At 45.8% G+C, this 16,329-nt stretch overlaps 1 protein-coding gene across 4 annotated transcripts in view; it reads right to left on the bottom strand.

Moving 5' to 3' along the window:
• The window catches only part of GJB7 (gap junction protein beta 7), a 41,546-nt gene extending 39,875 nt beyond the window's left edge, over positions 1-1,671 (bottom strand). The window contains exon 1 of one of the 4 annotated variants that reach the window (XM_054820611.1): positions 1,328-1,671. In XM_054820611.1, the coding sequence (XP_054676586.1) occupies positions 1,328-1,486 (159 nt within the window). In that variant the 5' untranslated portion in view covers positions 1,487-1,671. The remainder of the gene's footprint in view (positions 1-1,327) is intronic. The other 3 variants (XM_054820613.1, XM_054820615.1, XM_054820612.1) reach the window with 3 other exon arrangements.
• Positions 1,672-16,329: the final 14,658 nt, after the last annotated feature.

Below are 16,329 nucleotides of genomic sequence, written 5' to 3' on the forward strand. Positions count from 1 at the left end.
ACAAAATGCTTCTAATACTGTAAAAGCCTGAAATCCTTAGCTTTGTCCATTCCTGTGCTTGGTTCTATCTAAGCAGCAATAAGTTGAGTGACTTGGAGTGCGTCTTGAAAGTCTGGCAGTGGAAGAGGACATTCATGGTGTTGAAAGAGTGCTTGAAAGAACTGAGCTCATTTGGAAGTGAATAATATGGGTTCAACTCTATAAGCCCTATAAGTTTCTAAAGTCCCTGCTCCTTGCTTTTTTTTTTCTTTACTAAAATTATTTTTGCTTTGAGAACACTAAAAGTGCATCTCTTCCTTTTCCTCTAGTTAAAAAAATGCCTTTCAGATACTGTAGTCCTGAGCATAAAATCAGTATACATCTTATTTGAATTGCCTTGCAGCCTTACTTAGGACAAAAAGATCTGTGCTTCTGCAATTTACTGATCTGTTCTTATACAAATGCTGGCACAGGAAGCAGACTGGAAAACCTGAGAGGTACATTATTGTCTAAAGCCCAGGGGAACAGCAAGAACCCCGCAAGGGAGAATGGCAACTGGTGTCAGGTGGTGGCTTTTTCTTGGTTCTCGATATGTTACTGTCAGGCCTCTTTCCTCTTGGACACAAAGTGTTTTGGTAAATCCATTTTATGGCATTAAGGAGTGTCTGAGTTCAAACATGCTGTGCAGATTTGCACAAGGCTCCCAGCGCTGCTGCAGATCTCCTTCCACGGCTCCTGGCCTTAATGCTCTTACAGCAACTTCTAGTGAATTATCTTTTAAAAGTTGGAATTATTCTTTCTGTAAAAAGTCTTGCAGGCATGATACTAACTGTAATGTGCTGGAAAAGCTGCATGTCAGCTGGTATCAGTGTGACTTTTTACTGAGGCTAGCAAAACTTCACCTTTCCCCTTTCCTTGCAAGCTATCTTAATGAATCTGATGTGCGTGCACCAGAGAAGTGGTGAGTCTGCCGAGACTGTCAAAAGGATTGACAACAGTTTAAGAGCTTTCTTGAATATATGTGGGAGGCAGGAACTTCTTGAACAATATTTCGCAGCAGTTTCTTCCTCCCTCCCCCCAGAAGTGACTGTCATGTAGTGTCACTGTATGTGCACACACAGTATGTATGCAGAGGGGAGGCACCACAACATTTTTTTTAAAGTATTTCAATGGTTTTGACTGATCTACTGGAGCCAGAGTCAAGGAAACCATAACCAGCACAGAAATGTGTGAAAGCTGGCAAACTAGCATCTTTGAGGAATTACAATATGCATATACAGTCATCTTTTAGCTTTATTTCACCATCACACACACCCCCAAAGCTGTATGCATAACCCATTTTTCTTACCTGTTGTATTTTATTCTTCTCTTCTTGGCTCCAAATGGTGGAAATATTCACTCTGCTGCTGTCAGTGCAGATAAGAGGGAAGCATCTTTCCTTCAGCTGCAGGCCTCTAGCTAGTCCCATGTCTTCCATGGGACCTGGAAACAGCTTTTTCCTTAACATGCTGGCTCAGGAGCCCCTTCTGCAGCTCATTGCAAGGCTACTCTGAGTTACCAGGGTAGGGGATTTTTTTACAAGCAAAGTAGTCTGATGAGTGCCTAACCCCACAGATAATCACAGATGTGGGTGCTAGGAATTTCCATCTTCATTAGAAGTAGGGGATGCGATGCAGGAACAAAGCAAGAGGCTGTTTCATGCTCTGCCCTGAGCATAATAACATTCCAGTCTGGTATTGTGTAAATGTTTGATCTGCTGCTCATATTTTAAGGTGTGGCTTGAGTAGGTTCTACTTGACTGGGACATAAACAGGTTTACGGCCAGATATTCCCGTTGATATGTAATTATTAACTCAAGCTTTTGGGAAAATTTTACATTTTGACTGTTTTTCAGGCACTTCTAGAAGTCTGATATAGAGACGATACAGATCTTAGCATGCTGTAAACGTACATACTTTCTTTTTATATTCTATATTTATTTACCCATTTAGATAGCCATTATCTAGAATGCTGTGAAGTCTCCAGTGTAAGCAAGAGGTCAAAGAAACAACCAGTGGTCTTTCAGCAAAACATCCTTCCAGAGTTTCACAGCTACTTTTGAGAGCAGTTTGTGTATTCAGGGTTGTCTGCAAAGCTTAGAAATAAGCTTTAATGCCAGTGTGGACTTCCTTCAAAAATTTTTACTCTAGGAGGAAGAGGATATTCTTCAGTGTGAAGTGAAAGGGGATGTTCTTTTGCAGAGCAGTAGAGCTGGCTGGAGAGGTGGAAGGTCTTGTGAAGTAAAGAATTGTGTCAAGTGCAGCCACCAGGCTTGGAACTGGCATGAAAATCATTGCTTTGCTCAAAGCATCCATTTTTACAAATCTGTAAGTTACTGCTTTGATTGTGTAGGTCAAAGCTCAATCCCGAGTTCTGTCTTTGTGAAATACGCTCTTGTCAATACTTAATGTGTGTTGTCTTTTAAACCTCAGCCTAGAGGCCACTTACTTTTCAAATTAATTCTATCCCTAATTGAACTTTGAGAAGAGGTTGTGTAACCTGAAGTTTCACAGTTATGTTTAAATCCTAAATTGTCTTTAGATTATAGCTTCCAATGAAGCTGTATGTAAAATCTCTGGAAATTCTCAGCCTGGTGTGTGCAAGCTTAAAGACAGCTAATATGTGATGTGTCTTTTATTAACACAAATGACTCAGTCCTTCAAACGCTATAAACCAAGAATATTACAATCAGATTAAGTTGATAATTGAGAGACTAAAGGAACTATACTCACTTAAGAATAGAGAAACTACATGAAATTGAGCTAGGAGTGGCATTGCAAGATCACTACTGCTTAAACATCAGCAATATGGTGACACACAAGTGGAGAGAATTAAATCAAGTTCAGAAAGATGAACAAAGCCAGACTAGAGATAAAGCCTACAGAAAACTAACTAAAGCCACAGAAGAAAAGCAAAACAAGAACTTCCTTGTCTGTCCTACAAAGCCAATCACACCCAGATCATCACCCAGATGACCCAGCTTAATTATTTCTAAGAACAAGTATCCTTTGTCCATTATTGGGGGGCTTAAGATTGAAATAGCATGAAGTTGCACATGTATTAAGCTAGAATTAACCACAAAGAATAGTATAAAGAAACTTGGTCGAACAGAGAGCATTATGCTTTATGGTTAGCTGGTTCAAAATTTGTTTCAGTGAGATAATCCTGTTCACTTTTCAAATGGAACAACACAGGGGTTCAGCTAGTCAAAGAAAATCAGATTGGAACAGAAACTATTGTGAGATGCTTTTTTTTATACATAAATATTGTGTTTCAGGGTGTTTGGTTTAACTCAAAAACCCACATAAACTGTCTTCTGAAGCAGAGCCTAATATTCCATAGTAGAGGAAAAAATCAAACTCAGATCTTCAGATATCTTAGTGGATTATCTATAATACCTCTTCTCTCAGTGCAGAGAGCCCACAGTTTGCAACACTGGTGTGGGATAGTCCTCTAGGTAGGTGAAAGTCCTTACACCACCCTCAGAGTGTAAGTAGTTGTTTCAGGACTCACAAGACTTGCAAAAGAATTCTGAAAAGTGAATAAACTATAGGCAGGTCAACCTTGAAAGGATTGCTTGGCTCCAGCAGGAGTGCAAATAAGAGTTTCATTTCCCTCTTGACCTCCCCCTAGGTTAGAAGACAGCAAGGGCACTTCTCCTGAGAGGCCAAATACTGGCCAAACCTTCTTTTGGTCCACTTCTGGGTGGGCAGAGGACTTCATTGTTGCTTGGGCTTGGATTGAAGATTTGGGCTACAAGGTAAGACCTAGAATCTGAAAGGCAAAACCAGGAATGGAAATCATGACAGGTGATTTCCCTACCAGTGAGTGAGTTCTGCAAAGATATAAAGAAGTCAGTAGAGGCCCATCAGGTATATGAAGTCTTTGTTTCTAATGCAGCCAACTATAACCAGTTATCTTGTTAAAAGACACTTAAATACCTGCTAGGAACTCTGGGAGATGTCAGTTAGGCTGCTCAGGGCTTAAATATATTTCTTGCAGCTCTCCGCTCTTCTTGGTTGATGCTTCAGACCAAGACAGCTATTAAGCATGCTACCTCCCTCATGTGCAGGCATCCATACGTGCATGTCAAGATGCATGTAACTTATTAATAATCTTCCTCCTAGGCACCACTACAGATATCTCTAGAAGAAATTCTGATTAAAATGAGACTTAATGTTGACAAAGAAACAGAGTGGTTGTGTAGAAGAGTGGTCTGCTTCAGGACAAGGGGGCTGTGGCATTGCCTGGTGACTCTCTTGAAATGATGACTACCTCTGACACTACAAAGGAGCAGGTCATGCTCATGGTTGATGGTCATGTCTTTTGCACCCTAACATCTCTACATGGAGCTGTTACTAAAGAAATGCCAGAGGAATCAACTGGGTCAGCTTTGGCAGAAAGAAGTCAATGTGAACGTAGGGATTTTCTTTTTGCTTTTTCCAAGTAGTGCTAGATGTTGCAAATGACCAGCTGGAAAGAGCTGCCCAGAATGAGGACTTTTTGGAAGCTGTTGCTTCACATTATATTTCTCAGTAAAGCAATGTCTTTCTGTGGCACATGACAGCATTTGTCTTATATATCTATAAACATTTTAAACTCTTCTAATCTGCCATTAAGACTTCCTGTGCTCAAAGTGACCTGCCAGTAGACCTGTTTCTAACTGCCTCAAAACTGCAAAGGATAGGCATCCTCTTCTCAAAACCTCTTGAGCTCTGTGCTGTGGTTGTACACTGGGGTCAGTCTGTATGTCTGTATGGCCTCCAGCTTACACCTTGATAAAGACTTGAAGAAATCTCCAGTTTCACTTCAGTTGTCTCCTTGTCATGGGAAGGAGCTGAATGGGAGGTCAGAGGGTGTCAGCATGGTAAAATGTCCTAGCAAAGGACTTTCAAAATTTCTTACAAGAAATGCCTTTGATTCAAAGCAAACCTATCTGTCTTTCTCAAATGTTTGTGCATGCCAGGGAACAGTAATCCTGTCCTTGTTTCAGCAAGATGGACTTAATGACCATCTCTAAGTCCTTTTCAGTCCCATTTTATGTCTATGGTTAAATGTCACGTGTTTTTCTGTACTTGTAGTTTCATAAATTGGTTTTCTATCTCCTCAGGATGTTTTCTATCTAAATATTGTTTTCACTTCTATTATCAAGATGAGCTGACATGCCAGATTAAAAAAACAGTCACAGCTGGCCAGTGCTGCATATCTGTAGAAAAGTCATAGAATTAATTTCTAAACTAAAAGGTAAGAAATGCTAATTCAGTAATCCTTTTGGTTTTCCAAGAGTTACCAGGCATCCCATGATGTTAAAATACCACTTTCTTCCAGTCCTTAGTGCTGCTTTTGAAGATAGCTACAAAGAGGCACAGCTCTCTAAAGAGTTATTCTGCCAAGTATTCAGCACAAATTGACAGGATCTTAAGCCTGAATAGCCACTCTAGGGGAGAGAAGGCTCACTGGGAATAGAATTGCTTTTGGGCAACAAAATTCAGAATTTTATTTTGGAGAAGGATTTGCAAATTGGTACATAACTGCAAGTGTATCCATTTGGTTCCCAGCTCATTTCTTGACATGGGGAAAACACTGCAGGGAGGGCTCTGAAGCGGCGTGGATAATAATCCTCTTGCCCTCGCTGTCTGATTGACTCCCCTTCCTTTCTGACAGATGAATGAAGAGCATCCTTGTACATCAGTGAGAAGTCTATAGCTGGGTAAAAGTGAGCTGAGTGAGAAGTTAATGTACAAACTGTGGAATAATCACATTACCATTATTAGTGCATTTTTTCTTCTCCACTAATGGAGTCAGAGCTGTATAACACCTATAAGATTCTTTCCTTTATCCACGCACTGGATAGTTGTGTTTCCGTAACTTTAGAAGTGCCTATAACCTGAATTGAGAGAAGAAAGAAAAAGTCCTCAGTCCTGGATCTCCTGATGTATCCCATCAGTGTGGGGTGCTGCCCAGCAGTTGTTTCTTACACTTGTTCAGCTCATAGGAAAATTACTGCACAAGTTTTTTGGTTTTTTTTTTTCTTTTGCATGCTGGTGGTATTTGGGGCTTTTGCAATGCCTCATCTTGACATTGCACAAGAAGGTCATCTACTGTTGTGCTGGGTTTGCATGGCAAGGTTTGGTAGTGGGGGGGTTACAGGGGTGGCTTCTGTGAGAAGCTGCTAGAAGCTCCCCCTGTGTCTGATAGAGCCAATGCCAGCCGGCTCCAAGATGGACCTGCCGCTGGCCAAGGCCAAGCCAATCAGCGCCTCTGTGATATTTCAGAAGGAAAAAAAAAATAGTTAGGGAGAGCTTTTGCAGCTGGCGAGAGGAGTGAGAAGATGTAAGAAACTCTGCAGACACCAAGGTCAGTGCAGAAGGAGGGGGAGGAGGTGCTCCAGGCGCCGGAGCAGAGACCCCCCTGCAGCCCGTGGTGAAGACCATGGTGAAGCAGGCTGTCCCCCTGCAGCCCATGGAGGAAGGATGAGGGGGTGTAGCGATTCCACCTGCAGCCCGTGGAGGACCCCATGCCGGAGCAGGTGGAGACACCTGAAGGAGGCTGTGGCCCCGTGGGAAGCCCGTGCTGGAACAAGCTCCTGGCAGGACCTGTGGACCTGTGGAGAGAGGAGCCCACGCCAGGGCAGGTTTGCTGGCAGGACTTGTGACCCCGTGGGGGACCCACGCTGGAGCAGTCTGGACCTGAAGGTCTGAACCCCGTGGGAGAGACCCATGCTGGGGCAGTTCGTGAAGGACTGTCTCCCGTGGGAGGGACTCCATGCTGGAGCAGGGGAACGATGAGAGGAGTCCTCCCCCTGAGGATGAAGAAGGGGCAGAAACACCGTGTGATGAACTGACCGTAACCCCCATTCCCCATCCCCCTGTGCTGCTGAGGCGGGGCAGAGGTTGAAGCCCGGGTTGAAGTTGAGCCTGGAAAGATGGGAGGGGTGGGGGGAGGTGTTTTAAGATGTGGTTTTATTTCTCATTCCTCTACTCTGTTTTGCTTGTTAACAAATTAGATGAATTCCCTCTCTAAGTTTGGTCTGTTTTGCTCGTGATGATAATTAGTGAGTGATCTCTCCCTGTCCTTATCTCGACCCACAAGCTTTTTGTTATACCTTTTCTCCCCTGTCTAGTGAAGGAGGGGAGTGACAGAGCGGCTTGGTGGGCACCTGGCCCCCAGCCAGGGTCAACCCACCACACCTGTAAAATGAATATTAGCATTTCTGAATTATTATAATCTGTACAGACATAAGGACTAGTTAATGTCTAGCTAACCCATGAAATAGCACTGTGCTTCTGGCCAAACCGCAGCTCCTTTGAAACATAACTCAGCAGGAATATATGGCAGCTGCTTGACGTGTATCAAGTAGTATATGGTAAGTCCTGGGTCTGATTTTCAACGGATTTTTTAGAGGGATGATTAATGGAAAAAGCTCTTGATCTGTGTTATTTTTATTAATGCCTTTGACTGCAACATTAATGTAATGTTAATATTGTTTAGGAGCCTTAGGAAGTGATTCATCTGAATATAGCTGCATCTTTTGCAGGAGTTTCCAGTTGATGCACTTGATGATATGTCTGGAATCTCTCCACTCCCTCTGTACAGCGAATGGCAGATCTCTCAAGGTTTGAAGGACAAATAATTTTGCTCCACACCCTTTTCTGTAACCTGGCAAATATAGTGCATCCATTGTGCTTGCTAAGGGACCCAGGCTAACAATAGTGCATTTGTTAACTGGGTTTCTACAGTTCTGGGTTTTTTTCCAGAAATGCTCAAACGAAGGGTAAACCTTTTGTGCCATGTTACCTGTGAATGAATTTTTTTGATTTCTAAGTTAAAAGCCAAATTGGACTTCTTTGTCTAGCAAAATCTTGCTGCCTTGGAGACACTTTCATCCAGGGAACAACTGTCAGCTTCCCTGATCTGAGTTCCCTGTACAATGAGTAAGTCTAAGCTCCCTGCTAGGTACCCACATATTGTAGTGAAATTCTGATATATTGGGAATTAGGGGGAGACACAGCGCTAGCATACCCAGCCATCCCTTCTTTACTGCAGCAAAATGATGAAGCTGGGAGAAGAAAACAGAAGAGCAGTCTAATGTTCCTTCACCATGTTCTAAAAGGGAGGCTCAAACCCTTAACAATACCTTAAATAATTGCTATAGATGTCATCTGGGATTCCCTTACCTTAGCCTGTGCTGTGCCTCAATGAGCCTGAAATGGCTATATACCTACCACTTATATAGCTTTCCAGGAGAGCACTGGAAACTTAAAATAGTGCTGCACCCTCTTGTGTGAATGTGTCCTTAAAGCTGAGCCAGTCAACACCGTCGGCTGGCACCACAGTGGTGCTCTGAACAAGATTGCACAAGCACAGAGGCCTCCAATGATTGCTGATATGCAGGCCTGAGGAGGAAGAAAGAATAAAAATTCTTGCACCAAAATATTTTCAGCTTTGAAAATCAGTTTTGTTGTGAACTAACAGACAGACTGAAGAAGGTGGCATGATACGTCTGCCTTCACAATGTAGATTTCTGACTGTGAGACTTGTGTGTGACTCTTTGGAAACAGTAAAAGCCAGGTAGTTTGAGTGTATTTCCCTCTTAAAAGAGACAGGCTTTTCATTCTTGTGCGAATACAGACTTTCCTTGCACTGCTTCTATGGTAGAACCAAGTGTAATCAAGTGAATGTTAGTTTCTGCATCACGATGCAAGGTAGTTTCAGGACTCTGAAATGTAGCAAACAAAACCCTGCATCGCACAGCTTATGTTTTAACTTCAGAGATGAAGAAAGGGACAGTAACTCAGCTTCTGCCTGGATCCCACATTGTCAGCTGTAAATCCCTGCACTTACGTATATCATCTTCAAAGAGCTTTAACTGGTGCCTTGCATTGTTTATGACAGCAGGAGACCTTCAGGTCAGAGAGCTGGTGCTCACTCACTAGCAGGCCACCCAGTCAGAGGAGGTCTGAGCACAGAGAGAGGCTAACTGAGCTGGAAGGTCAACTTGATTAGTGTCTCTCAGATGAGCAATGAGTGAGAATGACTGGAGGATTAGTCATTGCAGAATCCCTTGGTGAACGTGACTGTGTTAGTGGAGCTCAGACAGACTCCTCCTCAGCCTAGCCTCTCCACTGGGTACAGGGCAGTGGGTGAAGCTTCAGACGGCAATGCATTTTTGCCATCCTGGCAGTCTTATCTTCTGGGGTGCAAGCTCTCCGTTCGCCTAATGTGACTGACAAGCGCTCAAGCTGTGCTCTAAATTCGCATGCTGTGTCACGTAGCTGCTTCTAAGTTGTTTCCCCTTCAGCTCTGCGATGTAAGAGCACCCAGCTGCAACTTTGTCCGCACGCTGGCAAAATGAGGAGATGTGCCCAGGCTTGAGCAACCGATGGAGTAAATCCTGTCTTCTGGATATAGCTGGAGAAAGAGGCGACTTCCTAAATGTGACAGCCAATCTAATGTGATAGCAGACTCATCAAATAGGTGATATGCTTTCCCTTGAAGAAAGCACTAGGGTGTCAACCTTTATAGCAATTCAAAAACTGCCATGTTGTTTTTAATGACTCTTCCCTAATATGTAAATTCTGTCCTTATATCATGAAGCCAAGAAGAATCTTTTTACTGTGTATCAGTGTCAGCCAATGGTTCGGACACACCGCTAGAGGGAAGAGTTTGTCTGTCTTTCAGGTTACAGTGACACAGTTTCTGAGCAGCCGTGTATTATTTGTGAGGAGGGAGTAAGAAGGGTCTTTAGTGCTACTTACAAGAACACTGGATAAATCAGTCCTCCATTTCCAGGAACTATGTTTAAAACCTAAAGTTAATACTAATTCTAGGGCAGAAATCCAACTTTTGTCATGAAATGGTGTTCCGCAACCAAAACTCTTCAGTAGCTTACCAACAATTTAAATTAATTTTTGTGGTCTAATATAGACTGCAAACCTTCCCTGAAATCATGTTTTCCTTTGGAAAATATATAATTGGCTCTCTTCCTTCCCTCTCTTCCCTTCCCTTCCCTTCCCTTCCCTTCCCTTCCCTTCCCTTCCCTTCCCTTCCCTTCCCTTCCCTTCCCTTCCCTTCCCTTCCCTTCCCTTCCCTTCCCTTCCCTTCCCTTCCCTTCCCTTCCCTTCCCTTCCCTTCCCTTCCCTTCCCTTCCCTTCCCTTCCCTTCCCTTCCCTTCCCTTCCCTTCCCTTCCCTTCCCTTCCTTCCCTTCCCTTCCCTTCCCTTCCCTTCCCTTCCCTTCCCTTCCCTTCCCTTCCCTTCCCTTCCCTTCCCTTCCCTTCCCTTCCCTTCCCTCCCTTCCTTCCTTCCTTCCTTCCTTCCTTCCTTCCTTCCTTCCTTCCCTTTCTGTAGTAAGATTGCTGCTGGCAGTTTATAACTTTTCCATTCTAGTACTATCTGAAATACAGGTTAATTCTACTGAAATACGTAAAACAGTAAAAGAATTTACAATCTCAATAAGCTAAGCTGGAAATATATTGTTCTTTCCTTCCAGCCTGCAGCCTAAAAGTGTATATAGGCAGTTGGACGTATCCTGCTGGGATTTATGGGTGTGAGCTAGCACTGGTGACTTTTCAGAAGTTCCGTATAATGTAAGCTTTTGCAAAAGGAATGCAGTAACACTGCAATATAGTCATTCATATTTATTCCAAGTGTTTTGGCTTCTGAATCAAGTGCTCTTTGGCTTGCAGGTATCCTACTGACAACAGCAAAACTGGGTTTATCAAAGAACATCAGTTATTTCAATTGAAGTAAGATGTCCTTATTTCTTGCTGTTCCTCCAGGAAATAGTCAAGCAAACTGTCATGACTGTGAGTATTGGTAACTCAGATGGGGGGGGGGGTTGGGTGTTAGGGCATCTGTTCTTTTTTAATTTAGGATCAAGCATGTGCTTACAGAGAGAATCTCTTGATAGTCCTCACCTGCTGTGCTTTGGTTTGCATAGTAGAGCAGGCTTTGAGCATGTGAACCTTTCGAGTGAAATTACACGTGAAGGTGTGCTCTGGGAGTGCCCCTAATGCACTCCCAGCCACAAACATACTACCAGTCACTGGGACCAGAATAAAGCCAGTCTGAAGTAACTGAAGCATGTATGGTGTGGCCGTCTGGTCCTTGGCACCAACTGCTTTGCTCTGCAGAGGTTGCTGTTGTAGATGGAGTCATGCACTTCACTTGTAAGAGAGAACCACTGGTGGTTATCGCCTGAGCAGGGTTATGGGAAACAAAGGTCAGGATGCCAGGGGAGAGCACTTGCAGTTGTGCTATTTGCAGATGTAGATGCAGACACAGGCACCAGAAGAAAAGTGAATTTATTGAAATAGTCTTTAAATTGTCTTTAAAAAGTCTTTAAATTGTCAAGCCAAAACTGCACACTTACACAGGCTCTGCATACATACTAAAAACCTGGACAAATCCTACCTATGCTTCCTGCTCTCTCTGAAAGTATTTGTGTAAGCCTGTGAATGTGTTAGCCATAGCCTCTGACTGTTACGGGATGGGAACTGGCTTTCTGCAGCTGCAAAACTGCAAATTCCACCATCATCTCTACTGCAGGTAGTGTTTGATTAAATTCTGTAAAACAATCCACTTTTAGCTGACAATCTTTTCAGGAGAAAGTGTTACCGCCACTGCTTTGAGCGCCAAGTTTTATCACTGACTTTTGAAATTTGCTTTTGTAGAGACAAACCTGGTAGTGGCACCTTCTCTTTTTTCTTTTAATCCCCAGAACTATATTGTTCTTCCCCCCTCGCTCCTCCCCACCTGCAACTGCAGAAGAGCTGGTTCTTGTGTGATTTATTGGGAAGCACAGAGGGGAATCTCTGTGACCCTCAGCTCACTAACAGCAAGACACTTCTGCTCCAGGAAGGGCCCTGAAAGCTTCTCATCCTGCAACGTGTGGAAAAAGTGGTAGTGTAGATTTTTGTTGTCTTGATAAATGTCTTGCTATAATTACTGAACTTAAGGGTATTGATTTTTTAAAATGGGAATGCAGAAGACATATTAAGAAGCCCCACTGACCTGTGCTACTAGAATGAAACCTAAGACTTTACAATGACCTTTGCAGGATTATTTTGATGCCAGCCTACAGACCTTCCCCAAACGTTTCCCACAGGTGATGCTGGGACTCATTGCACTGTACCTTTGTACACACACTGAGAACGTGGATGTAATCCTGCAGCTACTTGCCAGGTAGCCGAGTATCATCTTGGTCACAGAGGAAAAAAATTACGATCTCGATCTCATCACAATTCTCAGCAGAGTGCTCTCCGTCTGACACCTTAAACCAAAGGGAAAAAATTAAATCAGCTGAAAACTGGTGTAGCTTGTCAGCTCTTTTCCCTGCATTCCCTGTGCCTTTTGAGCTTACTTGATTGCCTTTTAGGGACACGGCTTTTAAATTTAATTAATGTGCTATTACTCTTTCCTCTGTCTGACATAGAAAAGCTTGAATTAATCGAGTATTGACTAACCGAACTAGTTAGAGCAAGGCATTGCTCTCATCCCACGGCATGCTCACTGGTGTGTGCAAGAGTGGAGGATGAACTTTGGGACTCACTGGGCTGCTGCTTGCAGGCTGTAACCCTGAAAGCAAGCTTGGCTCTCTTGCTCGAGTTGCAGAGGGAAGTTGCCTCTTCTGTGCCACCAGCACTGTGTGCCATGCACACACATTTTGTGTATACATATATGTGGTGGGTTGACCCTGGCTGGGGGCCAGGTGCCCACCAGAGCCGCTCTGTCACTCCCCTCCTTCACTAGACAGGGGAGAAAAGGTATAACGAAAAGCTTATGGGTCGAGATAAGGACAGGGAGAGATCACTCACTAATTATCATCACGAGCAAAACAGACTGAACTTAGAGAGGGAATTCATCTAATTTATTACCAAGCAAAACAGAGTAGAGGAATGAGAAATAAAATCAAATCTTAAAACACCTCCCCCCACCCCTCCCATCTTCCCAGGCTCAATTTCACTCCCGGCTTCAACCTCTGCCCCCCCTCAGCAGCACAGGGGGATGGGGAATGGGGGTTACGGTCAGTTCATCACACGGTGTTTCTGCCCCTTCTTCATCCTCAGGGGGAGGACTCCTCTCATCGTTCCCCTGCTCCAGCATGGAGTCTCTCCCACGGGCTACAGTCCTTCACGAACTGCTCCAGCGTGGTCTCTTCCATGGGGTTCAGACCCTCAGGAACAGACTGCTCCAGCGTGGGGTTCCCCACGGGGTCACAAGTCCTGCCAGCAAACCTGCCCTGGCGTGGGCTCCTCTCTCCACGGGGCCACAGGTCCTGCCAGGAGCTTGTTCCAGCACGGGCTTCCCATGGGGCCACAGCCTCCTTCAGGTGCCTCCACCTGCTCCGGCGTGGGGTCCTCCATGGGCTGCAGGTGGAATCTCTACACCCCCTCATCCTTCCTCCATGGGCTGCAGGGGGACAGCCTGCTTCACCATGGTCTTCATCATGGGCTGCAGGGGGATCTCTGCTCCGGCGCCTGGAGCTCCTCCTCCCCCTCCTTCTGCACTGACCATGGTGTCTGCAGAGTTTCTCACATCTTCTCACTCCTCTCGCCAGCTGCAAAAGCTCTCTCTAACCGTTTTTTTTCCTTCTTAAATATGTTATCGCAGAGGCGCTGATTGGCTTGGCCTTGGCCAGCGGCAGGTCTGTCTTGGAGCCAGCTGGCATTGGCTCTATCAGACACAGGGGAAGCTTCTAGCAGCTTCTCACAGAAGCCACCCCTGTAGCCCCCTGCTACCAAAACCTTGCCACGCAAACCCAGCACAATATGTAAGTGCATATATCTGTGTATTGTATGCATTTATAGGTGTATATGTATTTATCTGCCCCAGGTCCAGCTGGGACGGAGTTAACTTTCTTCACAGCAACCCCTGTGATGCTGTGCTTTGGCTTTGTGGCTAAAACACGGGTGTTTTGGCTATCTGCTTGCACAGCCTCAAGGTTTTCTTTTTCCCACTCTGCCCCCTCAAGCAACTAGGCCGGGGGCAGACAAGAAGCTGAGAGGGGACAGAGCTGGGACAGCTGCCCTGAACTGGCCAGCAGGATAGTCCATGCCATGTAACACCATACTCATCTACCAAAGCTAAGGTAGAGGAAGAAGAGGCAGGGCTTTGGCTTCGGGCATTTTGTCTTCCAAGGTGACCATTGCTGAGAGACTGGACATCCATCTGCTTGTGGGAGCTGGTGAGTGATTGCCTTTGAATTGCTTGGGGTTTTTTACTTTTTAGACTGTCTATATCTCAACTCACAAGTTTTCTGGCTTTTGCTCTTCCTATCTTCTCCCTAGCCCCATTGCAGAGGTTGGGAGTGAGCAAGCAGCTGTGTGGGCGCTTCGCTGGTGGCTGGGATCAACCCAGCACGGTCCTTTTTGGTGCCCAACGTGGGGCTTGAGGAGAGAGTTGAGATAACAGATTTGATCGAAGCATGCTAGCCTGAATTCGTAGCTGTGTGGTGGTTACTTGGCAGAGATTGCTAATGGCTGCTTTCAGCCTTTGCTGTTTGCTGTGTCCTCCCCCGTGAGACTTATGATAAAAGTGGCCTTGAGCCTGGTGTGTGGCCCCTGCAGCACTGCTGTCCCACTGCTCCGGGGACAGTCTCATGGAGGCAATCATCAATTGCACCTTCCTCCTTTTCTCCCCAGCAGACAGGTCTTCCCAGCCGCGCTGCAATGGACCCCCGGTTTCTCAAGCATCTCTGCACAATGGAAACGCTCATACTGCTGCATGCCTTCAGCCTGGTTTTGAAGCTGGCCGCTGCTGGTGGGGGTAACAACAATGTCCCTGCAGCCCCCCACTGCCCACCGCCCACTGCCACCACCCCAGACCCTCAGCCCAGTGGTCCCAGTTCAGACCTCAGCGGTGCCTCCAGGGAACCTCCGGCAGGGGGTGAGGCTGAGGGATGTGTCCCAAGGCAGCCCATTCCTGGGTGGGAAGGGATGTGGGAGTGCTTGGGCAGGTGCCTGTGGCCAACAGCATGGGAATTCATGCCTGAAGAGGCACGGAGGTCTGATGAGGTGGCAGAGAACCTGAAGGCCGGTTGTCTCATCTACACTGAGAGGAGACAGCAGCTCCTGGCGCTGTGCTAGGGCTTGGCCTATGCCTACTGGGCCTTCCTCCGGCAGCCTCATGGGGGCAAGCCGGCCTCTGCATCCAAGCACGTGCAAATGGACATGGTGGCTGAAGCAGAGGCTACCACAGAGACCCAGCTGTTGGCTACCACAGAGACCCAGCTGTCGGCTACCTCCAAGGAGAAGCAGCAGAAGCAGAGGTCCACCCCGTTGGTGAGGGAGGAGGAGGAGAGAGGTGGCAGCACCATCAGGCAATAGGAGGCAGGCAGGAGGAGGAAAACGCTTGTCACTTCTTCCTTGGCGAGGTGTGAGAGGTGCGGAAAGATTTCACCCTCCAGCTGGGAGAGCAGCTTGCCGCCTCGCTGATCCAGTGCTGGTACACAGGGGGCAGCAGCCTGGCTGTGGACGGGTGGGAAGTACAGCAGCTACGGTCCCTCATGGGGGACCATCCCATCGGCAGGGACATCAGGAGGGGCACTGCTGCCACTGGAGGTGGCTCCCCTGGGGTGTGAAGGGGAAGTATCCCTTTAAGGAGGATCTCCCCGGAGAGGTGGACCACCATGGAGGAAGGTGGTCTACAGTGACCTGGACAACAACCAGGTCTCCAAAGACGCGGACAGCATCGGGTGCTCGCAGGCTGTGTGGCGGCAGCTGGTACGGGGCATGCTGCTGGCCTACATCCGTACCCTGGCACGGAGGGACTGGCTGTCTGCTGAGGTGCCTACCATGGAGGAGTTGTCCTGCCAGCTCCTCTGTGCCCAGGGGAGCCTCTCTGGCTGCGGCACTGCCTGCGCCAGGCTGTCCCACCACCGACAGAAGCTCCAGCCCCAGGAGCTGTAAGCAAAACGGAGAACACAAATAAATAAACCATAAAGCTGTGCTCTTCCTGCCACCTCCTACCCTCATAAGCTCCTTTGGAAGAGAGCTGTGTATGTTTTGCATATGCATATATATATATATATACACACACACATACATGTGTGTGTGTGTATATAAAAAATAAACTACTTTGTATACGCACACACATTTATGTGTATAAATAAATACTTACATATCCCCATATATATGTTTTGCATATACATACACATCCATATACATGTTTTGCCTATTCATATATATTGCATATATGAGTATATATACCTATGTACATATACCTATGTATGGCATGTATGCATATTTAGACATACATATGTAAATCTACATGTAGCCATATACCTACATATAGCCATAGACGTCCACATA

The sequence above is a fragment of the Grus americana genome, chromosome 3 (assembly GCF_028858705.1).
Source record: "Grus americana isolate bGruAme1 chromosome 3, bGruAme1.mat, whole genome shotgun sequence".
Lineage (NCBI taxonomy): Eukaryota > Metazoa > Chordata > Aves > Gruiformes > Gruidae > Grus > Grus americana.